The sequence below is a fragment of the Ascaphus truei genome, unplaced genomic scaffold (assembly GCF_040206685.1).
Source record: "Ascaphus truei isolate aAscTru1 unplaced genomic scaffold, aAscTru1.hap1 HAP1_SCAFFOLD_517, whole genome shotgun sequence".
In the NCBI taxonomy this organism is placed as follows: Eukaryota; Metazoa; Chordata; class Amphibia; order Anura; family Ascaphidae; genus Ascaphus; species Ascaphus truei.
This window is the reverse complement of record NW_027456848.1, coordinates 12,501-32,085: the sequence shown is the minus strand read 5'-3', so window position 1 is coordinate 32,085 and position 19,585 is coordinate 12,501. Positions and strand designations below refer to the sequence as shown.

Genomic DNA, 19,585 nt, shown 5'->3' with positions numbered 1-19,585 from the left:
TACTTTTTTACATATATTTTCAAATGTATTTTATATGTGACACTTGTTAAAAGGGCCACCTGTAGGTATCTCTTTATGTATTTCCACTGGTGAGTGGCACTTTTGTCTTTTATTATCTAATTATTACTCAAAGTGCCACCACTGCAATACAGCATCAATATCCTGTTCATTTTAACATTAAGGGGCAGGCTTGGTGAAGTTGAACCATCCCCCTTTTCTATTTAACCAATAGTGGATTGGATGTTCTTTTATTGGTATTAACCAATCATCTATGTGGTATATAAAGGACCCCAAACAGGTGCCCCTGATATCGCCTGAGGAAGAATACTTTTGTATTCGAAACGCGTCGCGAAGGGTGTCGCTGGTCTGTTTATCACATACAGCCAGTCTTCACACAAGTGTTTTTATTGCTATTTTTATTGCCATTTTCGATCGAAACGGAAAACGGGCGGGCACTTCCGGGACTACTATAGGGGGCCTCATTTGCCGCGCATGCGCACTACGCAGATCAACACGCCGACAAGCGTGTGAAGCAGAGACGCAGCGCAGCCTCTGAATACAGCCCCAGCGCGCGGGGCTTGTTCCTGAGGACTGAGATTACCCCCCCTCTTCATCCCATATGTTGCCCTACCAATAGAAGTGACGATCGTGATCTGGACCATTAAAGTTTTTATATATGTAAGTGCATATTATTATCTTTATTTGTTGTCAATACATATCAAATCTCAATCTTGGTGCGCTTTTGTGTTTTTTCTTTTTTTCTGGGACTCAATATAATTGAGAACTAAAATATATTTAAACTTGACAGAATTTGGAACGTTAGTGCATTTAATAACAGCAAACGAGGATACTGCTGCTGATGAAGTAGTTAGACAATTTATATGCAAATTACATACTAACATGAACAGGATATGAACATCAAAATAAAACTTATTCCAACGTTTGTGTAATACTAAAAATAAAAAAATTATAAAGAATATATACAAAATATAGTTAGATTGAATAATAAATAAATAATGATAATAATAATATTCAAATTGAATGACATCTAACATATGCCAGTCTTCTTTGAAACGTGAACCAATTCATTATCACATAATATACACATACCCTACCTATAACTAATAATATGAATATAATGTCCTTAATTGTATAAATCACATATATGTATAATAAATCTAAATACCGTACTAATATCTAAAAAGCAATAAATTGTGCATTATATAATAATTAATAAGAAAATATATACATATTTAAGCTTGAAAAAGAGAGAAACATTAAATGTATCTCTCCATACTGTATGTAAACTGGAAAGAAGAGATGAAACAGTGGTTAATGATTGCAAGAGACAAGCCAAAAACTTTTATATGGCTATAGATTTGTATATCAAATATAACCCTATTTTGGGTATATAGAGTCCTGATTGATCAAATTACAATTGTTCCTAAATGATTTTTTTCTATATCATTATAGAGAGAAGATCCCTATAGATATAATTGGGGGCAAAAATTAATCTAGCATAAGGGTGAAAGGGACCTGGATTATAACCATCCCAATATTATTTTTTAAAAATATATCAATGTGACGACTAGTATTGGTGCTGATTCTAGGTATAATAACTGCACTATATAAAGGATGAATATGTATTTGTAAATGTCTATATTAAACTATTGTACGTTGAGTAATAGGGGAGAGAAGCGAAGCTCTATTTTACTTAAGAAAAAGAAATACTAACAAGCCAAGAGGCAGCAATCCAAGTGAATAGAACTAACTAATAATTGAATTAAAAATGAATTTTATGTTTTATATTGTGTCTTGTGTAAACATGGTTTATATATTAATAAGTGAACTTAAATTCTAAATATGATTATTACATAGTAACTTATTAAGAATGATAAAGGAATGTGATTGTGTCAAAGATAAATATTGTGTCAAAGATAAATATTGTGTGTTTGTGATACAGTGCTGACCAAGGGTCCCACAATCACACCGACTAGGACCCCGGAGGGAGCATGCTAAACATGCTCAACCCAGACCTCTGAGATCCCGTCAATGGACGTGGATGTTGAATCTATATTACACTATAGTACTTGTGTCAATGCAGTCGTTTAGACCCCCTGGACTTAATGTCTCCAACATATAAATCCAGAAGGTCTCCCTTAAGTTCAGTTTTTTGACCCTGTCGCCACTTAATAATGCTAGAGGGATATGTTCTAAGCACATAACAGTCAATGATGATGGATCCTTGTTGTGTATTTCCAAGAAATGTCTAGATAGGTTGTGAGTGGTAATACCATGTAGAATGTTTCTTCTATGTTCTAGAAATCTTGTGCTTAGAGTCCTTGTGGTTCTCCCCACATATTGGAGTCCGCATTTGCATGTAATGACATAGATCACGAATGAGGATAGACAATCCATATGACTCTTAATTGTATGTGTAGATTTATTAAAAAAGGATGTAACTTGGTTGGTTTTGCACATATGTTTGCATGTTATACATCTATTTCTACCACAAACAAAGTTGCCATTTATTGTCGGTTTTAACAAAGAAAGATCCTTAATCTGTTTAAGGCGACTAGGTGCCAGAATGGTTTTCAAGTTTCTGGCTTTTTTGTATATAATGGGAACTTTAGTTGGTAATTTATTTCCAATTATTGGGTACCTTAACAATATACTCCAGTGTTTGTTGAGAATTGTTGAAATGCCTTTCACTGAATTATTAAATGTCGTAATGAAAAATGGTGACTTGACAGAATTGACCCCAAAATCACCATTGGTCCCTCCAACCTTGTTTGATTTGGATAATAAAGATTTACGCTCTAGGAGACCTACCTGTCGAAATGTCTCATATACAGTATGATGTGTTTGTCATAACCTTTGGCCAGAAATCTTTCAACCAATATTTCCCCCTGGGCCAAAAAATCAGAATGTGAAGAACAATTCCTCCTAATTCTGAGAAATTGGCCCCTGGGGATATTGGCCAACCATCTTTTGTAATGGTTGCTATTATTGTGTAGATAACTATTGGTGGCCACTGTTTTAAAGTGTGTTTTGGTGATGATTTCTCCATTTAAATGAGCCTCCAGTTCTAAGTCCAGAAACACAATCGTGTTCTTATTAACATTGTAAGTAAACTTCAGATCCATGTCATTGTTGTTAAATGTCTGCAGTTTATGTTCCAGGAGTTCCTGATCACCATCCCATATTAGGATGATGTCATCTATGTAACGGCCATAGTACACAAGACTCGCCCCCAGATCTGCATCACCCCACACATGTAGTTCCTCCCACAAACCCATGTAGAGGTTCGCATAACTGGGGGCAAATCTCGTGCCCATGGCCGTCCCACAGATCTGCAAATAATAAATGTCTTCAAATAAAAAATAATTGTGTTCTAGTATGAATGTAATGGCCTGCAAAATAAACAAGGATTGTGTGTTGCCTAAACTTGTGTCCAAATTAAGAAAATGTTTTACTGCTTCTAAACCTTTATTATGTTTAATGCAAGTATACAAAGATGTAATATCACATGTTGCCCAGATGTATGTGGGTTTCCAAATGATTCCAGAGATGGAGTCGAGGACATGCAACGTGTCTCTTAAATACGATTTCAATCGTGTGACTAAAGGTTGTAGAAAATAATCCACGTATTGGGACACGCTGGATGTCATCGACTCCACCCCTGAAACAATGGGTCTTCCAGGAGGGTTGGAAATGTGTTTATGTATCTTGGGAATGTGGTAAAAAATAGGTGTTCTTGGAAACCGTATGTAAAGAAAACCAAATTCTGACTTGTTAATGACATTCATATTTAGAGCCTGAGTAAGAAGATCTTTATACTTCTTTTGAAAACTTTCCATAGGATCTTGCCCCAAAATGATATATGAGGTATTGTCGCCTAAGAGTCTAAAAGCCTCTGACAGGTAATCTGTTCTGTCCTGCAGAACTATGCCCCCTCCTTTATCCGCCTGTCTAATGACAAGGTTGTTTAGACTACAAAGTTCCTTAAGTGCGATGTTCTCCTCTTTTGATAGATTTCTATTCCGTATTGATGTTGTATTTAAACACATTTGTTCAAAATCCTTAAGAACCATGGTGTAAAAAGTTTCAACAAATGCTCCCTTTGAATGGTAAGGAAAATACGTGGACTTTGCAGAAAAAGGAGAGTGGACTATTTTGGTATCTCTTACTGAAGGGAGATCAGCGGATCCATCAACACTTTGTTCTCTATATAAAACTAGGGGTCTTCCTGGTTGTGATGTAATATTTGTATGATTATTCGTAGATGATATAGAACTATCTAGCTCATAAACGGATAGCTGACTTATATCCAACAAATGTGATGACTCCTCTATTTGTATCCCTTCTTGTAACAGGGTGGACATTGCATCAATGCAAGCTATCTCCTGTGTGTTAAGTATACATTGTTGTTGTTCCTTGTTTTGCATCGTGAAATGTCGCATCAGTGTGATTTTCCTAATATATTTGTTCAAGTCTACAAACAGGTCAAATCTGTTTGGAAGACTACTGGGGGCAAATGAGAGACCCTTGGTCAGCAGTGATATGTGGTTACTAGACAAAATATGTGTTTATAAATTGAAAATGCCGTGTACCTCTGGATTGCTGGCTCTTAGCTTACCTACCTTCTTTCTTTGTTCGCGCTTCCCTCCCCTGGTTCCTCGCAGCTTCTTTTTCTCCGTTGTGGAGTGTTTGTATGATACGTCGGTTTCCGATCCCACAGGGGATAAGATTTTCCTCTCTCCCGATTCTCTTCTTGTGTTACTAATTCTAAAAAAGAGGCAGTGTGAGATTTAATGGTTGGGACAGTATTTTCTGGGTGGTTCTTGTTGCTATCCCTAATCTGTGTTTTAGGTATCGCCCCACTACTTTTGTCAATCACCACAGTCTCCTCACAACTTGCCCCCTTTTCTTGTAAGACTTCAAATCTATTTTCTGTAGGACAGGAAAATTGTGTATTTGCTATTGTCTTTTCACTTCTATGAGTGTTCTGTCCTTTGTCACTAGATGTTGAGTGAGTGTTTGAATTGTCTCTACTCTTGTCCCTTTGTTTGTCATCTTTATGGTTGGTTTTTTTATAATACTTATTTGGAGTATAATGTTTGGATCTATCTCTCCTATCATGTCGTCTCCAATCTCTGATTTTATCAGTAGCATAGTCAGTTTGATCTCTAACATATTTGCTACTCTTGCGATCACTGATCTCCTTTTCATATTTCAGTACCCTAGAGTCAACTAGTTTGTCCAACTCCTGGAATTCTTCACTTTCCACATATGGAATCATGATCTGTTGGGTTTCCTCTATTTCTTTTGCGATTTCATTAAGCTTATCTTCCCTATAATTTATTAATAATTTTATTAGGGTAAAGGAACATGACTCCATTGCGTCATTCCACTTATTTTTAAAATCAATATTTGTATCAAATGTTGGTTTTTTTGTAAACCTTAGGCCCCTAGGGACTATTTTGGCATCCAGATAATTCTGCAATGAAAGGAGATCAAGCCAATGTTTCATCTCTTCCTTCGCCAACCTTTCAAGCTTAAAAAAGTTGGTTTTTAGATCAATTGTATCCTCTTTGAATTCTGTCATATCTATTTCAGCTGAATCTGCATATTGTTGTCTCCTAATGAGACGCTCCTTACTAGTTTTCATCATTTTGCCAGATGTCCCAGAGATGCAAATGCAAGATGGGTGTAAATGGAAAGCTGCTGCTGTCTATTGAGGATGACAATTTAAAGGAACAGTTTTAAAGACAGCGCACCTTTTTCAGCACACCCAAATTGCTGCCTCTCTGGTGACGTGTGCCAAAATGTTGCACCAAATACCAATATTGATTAAGATATTTACATGAACCAACTGGTGCTCGCCTATACAAAATAAAATGTAATATAATGAAAAAATGTACATAAACCAAACAAAAAAAAAAATATAAAAAATGTGCAAAAATGTGAAAAAAATTATTACAATAATCTGTTGAAAATATATAAAAAATATAGCATAAAAATACAAAAAAATGAACTATAAAAAATACTTTAAGTCCAAATGAAGTCCATGAATGAATAAAACAAAGGTCCAGGCTGCTTCTTCTTGGGCTCACCAAGTTCCCATAGTACCTATTAGAAAAAGAAAAGAGAAAAAGCGCCCGATCCTTGTGTAAAATCAGATGAACAATTTAATAAATCATGGACATGACAAATGCACACTTACAATTTGTCTGATTAAAACAAGCATTTTATGGGACCTGCCCATGCACCAAACGAAGACACCACAGTCACCTCCGCTCTGCAATCTCACGATTAGTTCGTATTCCAGTACTTGAGAACGCCGTTTTCTCCAGGGTGTATATCAACCATCCGTCAGGAGCTTCTCAGCAGCGTGCGTCCGCCATTACTCCCACGCATGTGGTACTGGATACCGGAAGGACTTTGCTTGTGTTTCCTTGGTCTCTCTCTGGTGCCGAAGGCAGGTCAGCCACCGTAGTTACAATGTAAACCGTCCCTACGCGTTTCTTCCGCCTTTGCGGATTTCATCAGGGGATGGACACCAAAGGGGCTATCTGGTGTTAAATAGTCCCTCATGTTAATAAACATTATATGACTCACAGGTGTGTTCAATTCAATCGGTGTCATTAAATCAAGTTGATATCTGGTGCAATGTAATTGAGAACTAAAATATATTTAAACTTGACAGAATTTGGAACGTTAGTGCATTTAATAACAGCAAACAGCAAATCTCCCCCCCCCCACTTGGCGCACCTCTGGGTTATACTATATATATATATATATATATATATATATATATATATATATATATATATATATATATATATATATATATATATATATATATATATATATATATATACACACACACACACACATATATACACACACACACACACACACACACACACACGTGTATGTGTGTATAAAACAGACTATATATATACATATAGTATGATATATATATATATATATATATATATATATATATATATATATACACACGACTATTAAGGTTAAAGATAATGGTGAAAGACAGGGTTGCAGACCTGTCTAAGACATGCAAATGAATATACAGGAATATTTACAGTATATATATATATATATATATATATATATATATATATATATATATATATATATATATATATATATATATTGCGCGCGCACACACATAACGTTTTATCCAACTTTTTCATTTATCATTTGTAGAGAAAATGAACATTGTCGCCAGTAGCGCTATTTTTTCAAAATGTAATATCTCTACTAGTGTAAAATGATACTTCATATAAAGCAGGTTATGGGACCCAGTATAAAATGACTATAATGTCTCTTATCACATCCCAGTATATGGATACTTTCTATTATCACAAGCTGCTAACATGTGACAGGGCTCAGTGTCTGAGCCCAGAATGTGACATACTGAACATTCTCATTCTAAATTTCAAAAAATATTGTGTTGATTTCTGACCTGACTGCCGTGGTTACAGCTCAACCACTCTGTTCTACTGCATGTCACCACTTTCTGCCACAACCAGCTGACGGTGGATCTGCAAGGAGTTCAACGCTCATTGGCATCAAATCTGTGGCTTGGTTAACGTATCATTTCTCCAGCTTTTTATTGTATTGTTTTGAAGTAGATTATATTTATTTAGTTGAATAGATATTTATTTAGTTAAATAGATTATATTTGTTAGTTTAATAAGTTATATTTCTTAGTTTAATAAATTATATTTCTTAGTTTAATAAGTTATATTTCTTAGTTTAATAAATTATATTTCTTAGTTTAATAAGTTATATTTGTTAGTTTAATAAGTTATATTTGTTAGTTAATAGATTATATTTGTTAGCACAGTAGATTATATTTACTAGTATTTAAGTCTCCCCCTCAGTGCCCCATTAGGACCCGTGCGCATATTTCACATCTTTTCGGAGTCGCTTATTTTTTAGACCCTCGGAGCCGAAACCTAAAGGGGTCAGCTAAGAAAGTTCGGATCAAGAGGAGCCGCACAGTTTAAAGACAGAACATTTCCAAGGGAGATGGAGACAATTTGGGTAAGATCTGATTAAAGGACAACCTTTGGGGAAGGAAAGGGTGACGCGGGAGTGTAAGAGGGGGGTGAGAGAGCAAGGTGGTGTGTCAGATTGGGGCAGAGCAAGAGAACGCAAAAATGATGGGGATTTGCTGCACACCAAAAAAAACAATTAGTGATACTTTTACTGGTGCCCCTTAGTCTCAGGGAAGACCGGCATTTCGTCCAATGTATACAATATGATTGATGGAAAAGGGCACACGGATTTGAATAAAAAAAGATAATTTATTGTGCCACAGACTACAATGTTTCGGCTGCTGGCCTTTCTTTGCTGGATTTAGTGGGTTTAGCCACTTTACCGAGAAAGGCCAGCAGGCTGAAATGTTGTTGTCTATGGCAATGCAAGAGAAAACAGGTTGGGGGGGTGGGTTCTCGCAAGGTCACCGACCCATGGGTGAGTGTCCCCGGTGGCAACTAGTCCTGGACCCCGGGAAAGCTGTCTGTGGCCCATACAAGCTGAGTAACATGTAGAAAGGACACATGTATGTTCAGAATGAGTTAGCATGGTATTTTGAGAGGCATCATAGCAGGTCAGTGCAAGTCAGTGCAGAGCACTGCAAGGTCAGTCAATATGAGGAAGGGTCCGATGGAGGAATTGGAGGGTCCCAGAATATCTCTTAAAGCAGGGGTGTGCAAATCGAGGGGTGCGACATTTTCTTGGGGAGGAGGGGCTCGGCGCTTACAGTGGCCCCTCGCTCTTCCCCACAGCATTTAAATTAAATGCCGGAAATCGCGCGCAAGGCCTCTGTAAGTTCCCTTTCCTTGTCTCCGGCGGCTTCTGGAGACAGCAACGTGGCGTCACATGATGTGACATTACCATAGCAACGTGATATCACATGACGTCGTTACATCAGAACGTCGGAGACAAGGTGGGGAGGGTGGAGGGGGGAGCAGGGGAAAAAGGTTGCGCAACCCTGTCTTAAAGCATTGTCTTGCATACAGATCAGAGGCGAAGAATGGATATGGATATCCGATGTTAAGGAGGAAATAATACTGAGATCACTACCGCTAAGACCGATTCGATGGAAGAAGGTGAGTGATGAAATAGCCGTCACTGTTTAACTCTTCCAATTACCTGCAACTTCATGCAAAGAAATAGCAACGCTTGTTTTTAACGCATTAAGCGCCTAATGGGGAATTCAACTGCTGAGAGTTTAAGGGAGTTACTCACCAAACTCAGCGACGTTTCTGTGTCTCTGTGATAACTCCCCCAGGACATGCTTGAAAACCAGAGGTAACTCAATGTATTTTTGATAAATAGAAACATGACCTTCTGGGGAGGGGTATATAATGGGTACTGGGCCTGGTGAGGTGGGTATAACGGGTTCTGGGCCTGGTGAGGTGGGTATAACAGGTACTGGGCCTTGGGAGGGTTGTATAACTGGGTACTGAGCCTGGGGAGGTGGGTATAACGGGTATTTGCCCTGTGGAGGGCGGTATAACGTGGTATTGGGGAGGGGGTATAAGTGGCACAGGAGCTCTTGCGATACAGAGTATCACTGTCCCTGGTTACAAACACTTCATGTCTCCTGCAGATCAGGACACGCACGAAGGTGGTGCCCTTTGTGCCACCAGACGACGAGGCGGGCTACGAGGCGGACGACGAGGCATACGATAAAGCGGGCGTCAAGTGGTGCGAAGAGGTGGGCTACAAGGCGGCCGATGAGGCAGACGACGAAGCGGATGTCAAGTCTGGCGACGTGGTGGACGATGGCCTAGGAGAATACGAGAGGTGTGGACGGATCTGCTGCTTCACCTTTTTTAGGCGGAGGAGAAGACCCCGGGAGCAGGTAGCAGAATACGAGAGGTGCGGACAGATCTGCTGCTTCACCTTTTTTAGGCGGAGCAGCAGACCCCGGGAGCAGGTAGCAGAGGAGCCAGGGCGTAGATCCAGGGGTATTCTAGGGGCCCTGAGAAGTTGGTTTGACCGCAGGAGAGGCAGATAAGATCAGGAAGGCTGCGGGAGGGGCAGGTACTAGAGGGAGATTGGGATATTGGGCGTGAGAGGGTGAGAGAGAACAAGGAGCAGGGCCGGAGCACGGGTTTCATGCGCCCCAGGCGAAACTTAAAATTTGTGCCCCAGTTGTATAAAAAATAATAAGATAAATAAAATAATAAAATAAACAGTGGCGTAGCTATCGGGGCTGCAGGGGGTGCGACCGCACCCCAGCGCGACGCAAAATAAAAATAAAAGGGCGCCAAAATACTGGATAAAAAAAAGAATAATAATTTTTAAAAAAAGATAAATAAATTAGAAATAATAAGAGGAAAAAATAATAATGATTATTAATGCGCCCCTAGGACCTTTGCGCGCTAGGCGACCGCCTAATGGCCGGCCGGCCCTGCGAGGTATGCGGGAGGAAAAGGGGTGAATGGGATAGATATGCAGGGGGATGGGGGAGCAGGTGAGTTATACACAGGGGCACAAGGGCCCCATCACCCGCATCTCTATATACTGAGTGTGCCCCTGTGTATAACAACGCTGATCTGTGCTGTTCCATCTGATCTCACTGTGCAGTGATCCAGGGACCATCCGATCGCCATTTAATGGGGTCAGGAAGGAATTTTTTTCCCCCATTGCACAGCAGGGGTTATGTTTCGCCTTCCTCTGGATCACAGCAACAAACTGCCCTTTGTGCATGAATTATCAGTGAGATCTTTATACACCCTGCATTGGTCTTCACCCCTTTGCTGCCGGAGGGGCCTGCAGTACATTGCTCTGCGTGTTACTATATCGCTCTGCAATGTGCTGCAGGCCCCTCCCAGCAAAGAGATTAATTATTTAAATAAAATACTCTCTTTAATCCAACCTATGTGTAGTGTCTTTTCTATCCGTTGTATCTATTGCTAACAGCTCAGTGATTCTTCCCCAGGTCGCTGCACTAGTGTCACACTGCCAAGCCGGGTGTGATGGAGATTTATAGGGTCACATATACACTTCTGCCAAAACACGAGTGCAAACAGGAAGCCCCTCTGATCTGTCATATCTTTTATAACACAAAACGGTATCTAAAAAGGTAAAAAGAACATACATGGGATTCTGCTACAAATATCTCTCTAATTACAAACCAATTAGCAAATCATTCAGATTAGAGTCGAGAGAAAAGAAAGGGTTTAGTATCTCATGTACAGTATATGCAGTGTAGGCTGTTCTGCGCATTACATGCAGGGGACAACGTTTAGGGGATATAAGTAATGCTGATCTCAGAGCTGACCGGCTCTACCGGCTGACCTGCTCTACCGGCTGATCTGCTCTACTGGCTGACCGGCTGACCTGCTCTTCTGGCTGACCGGCTCTACTGGCTGACAGGCTGACCGGCTCTACCGGCTGACCGGCTTCCCTTCTTCCAGCTAACTGACCTGAATTGTGGCCCCTGTATCTCCCAATTAAACGTTTTATTGGCATATTCTTGTTTGACTCGTTCTATACAGACATTTTCTATACATTCATTGTGGGATTTGATAACATCTGTAAGATCTCTCAGAACATCACATTCTGTACGTTTGTGCTGAATATTTTTCCATTCTCAATTTACTTAGGGGCCTATGCAGAGAGCAGCGCTGGAAATAATTGGAATTGGTAATAAATTGTACCTGTAATGGCGTGATTTTATCTCCATATGCAGAAAGGTCAGAAAATTGCATTTAAAATCATGCTTGATTATGGAGAGTTTCAACCGGCGAGATGCGCGCTGGTGAAACATGTTTGAAAAAAAGCGCGATTTTTTTTCTTCTTTTCACTCTCGCCGGTGAGCTCCAGTTTCCTGCCAACTTTTGTTGGCGGAGCTAATTCTAGAATTTCTCTCCATTTTAATGGCGCGAACAGCCGCTAGATGGCGATCGTGCCTTTCTGCATACGGCCCTTTTCAAAACTGGCGAGATTTTGGTTCTCGCCAGCCGTGCGGCGAGTTCTACTAAAAAAAAATAAAAAAATGGCGCTGCTCTCTGCATAGGCCCCTTAATATTAGTTTTTGGCTTCAATTATTTATATCGAGCCCAAAATACCTTTATACAGAATGCTGTTCCCTTTAGCCCACAAATGCTGCTTCATTAAAGCCCAGGGGTGGCACTTTGTGCATTCTCAAACTTTTAGGCAACATCCCTAATTTCCAAAAGTGGGATAAAATCTGTGCATATTTAAATGGTTAATTTTTCCATTTTTCCATTGTGACAAAATATCAATTTTCTCACTCAGACTCCTAAATCCCTCCCCAAATATATCCGTTTCACATAAAAGTGTGTGCGCGTCTCCTTCCGCCTAACTGGCACGTCGTCCTTAAGGGCGCCACTCCGTGTAACTCCACGCTGCCCTCCAGTGGCAAAAGAAATAAGATACATTTACTATACTCGTCTGGCAGCTGCTCCCGTATAAGGTGGGTAACTCTGTATTAGGGGTCTTGGTAGAGTATATTTTATACGTATGTCAGTTAGATAGGAATATTATTTTCTCAACGGGTTATTGTGAGAGGCCTTAGATCTTATCCTATATGCACGCAGCCCTCGCCTCTCTGACCTTGAACACGTACTTCAATCTGATTTTTTGAGACTTGAAACTGGATTTCCCAAAACAAACTGATTTTAAACACTGACAAGACTGTAACAATGGTATTTGGGACCAGAGCTAAATTGCTAAAGCTACCAATGACAGAGCTTCAGATAAAAACCAGCTCTAATACCATCCTAGCCCCTGTTACTGGTTTGAAATATCTGGGCATATAGTTCAACTCCCATTTAACATTTGGGTTGCACATTGATACCCTGACATCCAAATCCTATGCCAAACTAGGTGTACTTTACAGGAACAAATCCTCCCTAAGGCCCTCATGCAGTAATCGCCTACAGCGATTCAGTAAGCCCAGAGAAGCTGGCGATTAGAGCAAAAATAACCGTTTTTTGTTTTGCCGGAAAATAAATAAATAAATAAAATCTGCAGATGCGCGGTGATAAGCCACTTTTCGGCACTGATCGCCAGTTTTTCAAACACGCTCAATTCTATAAGCCCTGATCAGCTTATTGCGGCTGATCTCCACTTTAAAATTGCTGTTTCTTCTCCAAATTGTCCCGCCACAAAAGTTGGCAAGAAGGTGGGGTGAAGCTGCGATGAAAATAACATGCATGTGTCCCAGAGCTGATATCCATTGATATCAGCACCAGAGACCCCCGGCATGAATCCCATGCATAAAAAATGCATTTACAGGCAACTTCATTACAGCCAAGGCAATGAAGGGGTTATACACCCGTGCCAGGCTTATTGTGGGTAGCGGGGGTGGGAGGAGGTGGTATTTGGCCCTGGGTGGGTGTTTAGGCCTTGCCAGGGGGTTGGGGGATGACTTAACCTCTTCTTTAACTTAGCGGTTAATACCGCTAAGGTAATGAAGGGGTTAACCCCTCCCACTACCCCCCCACCCGGTAGGCCTAAACACCCATCCTTGGGGCCAATACCCCGTTCACCCACCCCCGCTACCCACAATAAACACAAATACACATAACAGCCCCACTGGCCACCTCCTAGGTCCCTAATAAACCATTACAATATTCATAAAACCATTATTTTGTTTACACCCAGGATTATTACATGGGGTTAGGGCTATGTTATTCAGTGAGGGGTTGTATGTTTGTATTCGTAGGGACAGGCAAGGCCGGAGCCAGATGGGGTTCTCCTGCCTCTGTCCTCCCTGTCTCCTGACCCTTCCTGTAGCCGGACAAAGAAGAAGAAGCAGGCACACGGTCTTACTCAAAGGAGGTTTAATATGCCATAAAGTCCAACGTTTCGGCAGTCAAATACAGCCTTTCTCAAGGTGAAGGCTACCAAACACAAGAAAACAGTCACAATATATACCACCCCCCCTGATACTCACCCCTCCCGGCTCTGCCACATAACCAGGATGCTGACGCCCACCTGATGACGTCAGAGCTACCACATGGCGCCCCCTAGTGACGTCTAGGTCTAAATCCCTGGCAATACAGCATAGAGCTGTCTTGGAGGACTGCAGCCACAGCCACACATGGGGGAGTGTTCAGTCTGGGGAGAGGTGTGGCTGTGGCTGCAGTCCTCCAAGACAGCTCTATGCTGTATTGCCAGGGATTTAGACCTAGACGTCTGACGTCACTAGGGGGCGCCATATGGTAGCTCTGACGTCATCAGGTGGGCGTCAGCATCCTGGTTATGTGGCAGAGTGGGGTGGGGTTGCATCCCTTGTTTTTATGACTTTCTAATAAAGATAGATTTTTGCCAGACCTGCCTCTTCTCTGGATCATGGTGCGCTGCACTTTCTCTAGGGCAGGCCTGCACAACTCCAGTCCTCGAGGGCCGCACACAGGCCAGGTTTTTAGGATATCCCTACTTCAGCACAGCTGGCTCAATTAGTGGCTCAGTACGACTGAGCCACTAATTGAGCCAGCTGTGCTGATTTAGGGATATCCTGAAAACCTGGCCTGTTTGCGACCCTCGAGGACTGGAGTTGTGCAGGCCTGCTCTAGGGTATGGGAGACTGCCTGACGGGTGGCTGGGTTATGGGAGACTGCCTGACACTTTTATGGGAGTCTGCCTGACACTTGGGTGGGTGGGAGATTGTCTGACACTTGGGTTGACTGCCTGACACTTTGACTGCCTGACACACTTAGACTGCCTGACACTTGGGTGGGTGGGAGACTGCCTGACACTTGGGTTTGACTGCCTGACACTTGGGTGGGTGGGTGGGAGACTGCCTGACACTTGGGTGGGTGGGAGACTGCCTGAAACTTAGGGGGGTGGGTGGGAGACTGTCTGACACTTGGCTTGACTGCCTGACACTTTGACTGCCTGACACTTGGGTGGGTGGGTGTATGGGTGGGTGGGAGACTGCCTGACACTTGGGTTTGACTGCCTGACACTTGGGTGGGTGGGTGGGTGGGTGGGAGACTGCCTGACACTTGGGTGGGTGGGAGACTGCCTGAAACTTGGGGGGGTGGGTGGTAGACTGCCTGACACTTGGGTTGACTGCCTGACACGTGGGTGGGTGACTGACTGCCTGACACTTGGGTGGGTGGGAGGGAGACTGCCTGACACTTGGGTGGGTGGGAGACTGCCTGAAACTTGGGGGGGTGGGTGGGAGACTGCCTGACACTTGGGTGGGTGACTGCCTGACACTTGGGTTGACTGCCTGACACGTGGGTGGGTGACTGACTGCCTGACACGTGGGTGGGTGACTGACTGACACGTGGGTGGGTGACTGACTGACACGTTAGACTGCCTGGCACGTGGGTGGGTGGGTGGGTGACTGACTGCCTGACATATGGGTGGGTGACTGACTGACACGTGGGTGACTGACTGACACGTGGGTGAGTGGGTGAGTGGGTTGGTGTCTGTATACATTCTGTCACTGATACACACAGACACTGGGAGGGGGCAGTCACACACACACTGGGGGGGCAGTCACACACAAACACAGAATGGGAGGGGGGCAGACACACACACACACAGAATGGGAGGGGGGCAGACACACACACACAGAGAATGGGAGGGGGGCAGACACACACACACACACACAGACTTGGAGGGGGCACTTACACACACTGGGAGGCGGGCAGTCACACTTGCACAGACTGGAAAGGGGAGCAGTCACACACACACAGACTGGGAGGGGGCAGTCACACACACACACACACACACACACACACACACACACACACACACACTGGGAGGGGGGCAGTCACACACCAACACTGGGTGGGGGGCAGTCACACACCAACACTGGGAGGGGGGCAGTCACACACCCACACTGGGTGGGGGGGGGCAGTCACACACCCACACTGGGTGGGGGGGGCAGTCACACACACACTGGGAGGGGGGGCAGTCACACACACACTGGGAGGGGGCAGTCACACACACACTGGGAGGGGGGGGGGCAGTCACACACACACTGGGAGGGGGGCAGTCACACACACTGGGAGGGGGGGCAGTCGCACACACACTGGGAGGGGGGGCAGTCACACACACACTGGCAGGGGGGCAGTCACACACACACTGGGAGGGGGGGCAGTCACACACACACTGGGAGGTGGGGCAGTCACACACACACACACAGACTGGGAGGGGGGCAGTCACACACACACTGGGAGGGGGGGCAGTCACACACACACAGACTGGGAGGGGGGCAGTCACACACAGACTGGGAGGGGGGGCTGTCACACACACTGGGAGGGGGGGCAGTCACACACACTGGGAGGGGGGGCAGTCACACACACTGGGAGGGGGGGCAGTCACACACACACTGGGAGGAGGCAGTCACACACACACTGGGAGGGGGGGCAGTCACACACACACTGGGAGGGGGGGCAGTCACACACACACTGGGAGGGGGGCAGTCACACACACTGGGAGGGGGGCAGTCACACACACTGGGAGGGGGGGCAGTCACACACACTGGGAGGGGGGGCAGTCACACACACACTGGGAGGTGGGGCTGTCACACACACACAGACTGGGAGGGGGGCAGTCACACACACACTGGGAGGGGGGCAGTCACACACACACAGACTGGGAGGGGGGCAGTCACACACACACTGGGAGGGGGGCTGTCACACACACTGGGAGGGGGGGCAGTCACACACACACTGGGAGGGGGCAGTCACACACACACTGAGAGGGGGGGCAGTCACACACACACTGGGAGGGGGCAGTCACACACACACACACACACACACACACACACACACTGGGAGGGGGGCAGTCACACACACACTGGGAGGGGGGGGCAGTCACACACACACTGGGAGGGGGGGGCAGTCACACACACACTGGGAGGGGGGGGCAGTCACACACACACTGGGAGGGGGGGGCAGTCACACACACACTGGGAGGGGGGGCAGTCACACACACAGACTGGGAGGGGGGCAGTCACACACACAGACTGGGAGGGGGGCAGACACACACAGACTGGGAGGGGGGCAGACACACACACACACACAGACTGGGAAGGGGGCAGACACACACACACACACAGGCGACATGGTGCTTACCTGTAATGCCACTGTAGGGAGCCAGAAGTAGTGAGGCTTTTTTCCAGTCTGCCGGCAGTTTCAGTTGCCAGCTGTGAGCCTTCCTTCTGGTGAAAACACACACACACACACACACACACACACACACACACACACACACAGTGACATACACACAGTGTGCAAACACACACACACACACACACAGTGACATACACACAGTGTGCAAACACACACACACACACACACACACAGTGACACACACACACACACACACACACACACACACACAGTGACATACACACAGTGTGCAAACACACACACACACACACACACAGTGACATACACACAGTGTGCAAACACACACACACACACACACAGTGACACACACACACACACACACACACACACACACACACACACACACACACACACACACAGTGTGCAAATACACAGTGTGCAAACACACACACACACACACACACACACACACACACACACACACACACACACACACACACACACACACACACACACACACACACACACACACACACACACACACACAGTGACATACACACACACACTTACTTCAAGGAGAGACTCCGGGGTTTTGACTCCGCCCCCGTGTCCTCCCACACACGGCACGAGTGCAGATTGACTGCACTCGGCCACCGTACGCCTCCAGCCCCTGAAGGACAGATTTTACTTCTGCCCGTGCTACTCGCTTCCCCCACACCCGCGCTCACTTCTCCCGCGGTGAGCGGGCCGCAAAAATATCCGTGGCGGGCCGCATGTTTGACATGCCTGTTTTAGACTGTTGTTCTTCAGCAACTGGTTAACGTTAATAATTTGCAGTGTATGTCAGCAAAAGCCATGTAAATTTCAGGATAGTTGCGGGCCGTGTAAAGTATGTGTTCTGCCAAATTTTAATGTCATTGGATTATGTTTTGGCCCTTCTTATAGTGCATAATGTAAACAATTTGCAGTGTGTGCTAGCAAACACTTTGTAATTTTCAGGATAGTTGTGGGCAGTATACAGCACCTCATGTGGCAAGTTTTAAATGAATCGCTGTATGTTTTGACTCCTGGATTCACAATAAACGCGTTTAAGGTAAGCATTTTCCACTTTCGGATAGTGGTTAATGTACATAATTTGCGGTGCATGTTATCACAAAACATGAAATTTGCAGGACAGTTTGGGGGAGTGCAAAGCATGTTCTGTGCCAAGTTTGAAGCCAATTGGTGTATGTCTTGCCACATTTATCCACATTAATCGTTTTTCACATTAAACATTTTAGTCTATCCCTTATTTACCCTATATATCTTAACTGTCCTATACTACACCAAAATAACCTATACGGCTTTCTTCCAGATCTGACTCAAGCGTCACACGGAAGACATCGGAACCCCCCCTAACCCAGAAGACAGGTAGGGAACACATCCCCTCCAACTTATAACATTGCGGGAATGAGGTACCTGGACATTGAGGGACTGCGGATCAGGTAAGATCCCAGGCGGGATTGCTGCTTTAGATATTGTGAAGCGGGGACGTCCAGACACTGGTTAAGGGGTTCAGGAAACTAGTCATTCACACCTGGCTTTTATTTCTAGATCCGACACTTACACACTTACACACACACACACACACACACACACACACACACACACACACACACACACACACACACGTAACAAGGACTAATTGTAGTATAATGTAATAAATACATTTGTCAAAAACGAATGTTGTTCTGACTAGGAATTTATTAAATGTATTTTATTTATATATTTTATTTTAAAGCGGGGTTGGGGGCGGGGTTAGGGGCGGGGTAGGGACTAGGTGGCGAGTAGATTTTTTGGTTGGGCGAGTAGATTTTTGGGTGATTTGTCGAACACTATATATATATATATATATACATATATATATATATATATACTGAGTTAAGTTATGGTGAGTAAAAAAAGTGACAAAAACCCTCCACAGGAAAGCAAATATGCAAATATAGCTGTATGCTCATCTGCATGTCTTAGGCAGGTCTGCAACCCCGCCTTTCCCCATTATCACCCAGCATACAGCACTTCCACTGCAGCAAGGGATTCTGGGAAATGACATGCAAATGAGCACACAGTGTCACTTTTTGCCTCAATAACCATTTTTAACATGGTTCCCTATAGGCTTAAGCTTGCTGCATGGTCACAGCTTTGAGCACAGCCAGGGTTAAGGTGCATACCCAGAAAACCACCCACAGACAGCTGTTTCGACCTTGATGGGTCTCATCAGTGTGGGGTTGATTTTTCTGGGAATGCAAGAGAGGCTATGGGATAGGCTAAACCATAATACTGAGTTAAGTTATGGTGAGTTAAAAAAGTGACAAAAACCCTCCACAGGAAAGCAAATATGCAAATATAGCTGTATGCTCATCTGCATGTCTTAGGCAGGTCTGCAACCCCGCCTTTCCCCATTATCACCCAGCATACAGCACTTCCACTGCAGC

At 44.1% G+C, this 19,585-nt stretch overlaps 1 protein-coding gene across 2 annotated transcripts; it reads right to left on the bottom strand.

Annotated features, from left to right (window-relative positions):
* Positions 1-1,813: 1,813 nt before the first annotated feature.
* LOC142485036 (uncharacterized) lies at positions 1,814-17,462 on the bottom strand. Of its 2 annotated transcripts, none has more exons than XM_075584272.1 (2): positions 17,115-17,462; positions 1,814-4,788 (listed from the first exon to the last, which is right to left on the bottom strand). In XM_075584272.1, exon 2 carries the CDS (start codon positions 4,461-4,463, stop codon positions 2,829-2,831), a length of 1,635 nt encoding a protein of 544 aa, XP_075440387.1. In that variant the 5' UTR covers positions 4,464-4,788; positions 17,115-17,462; the 3' UTR covers positions 1,814-2,828. The 2 variants fall into 2 exon arrangements, with proteins under 2 accessions (XP_075440387.1, XP_075440388.1); XM_075584273.1 differs by lacking the exon at positions 17,115-17,462 and adding an exon at positions 6,051-6,125.
* Between the last annotated feature and the right edge of the window lie 2,123 nt (positions 17,463-19,585).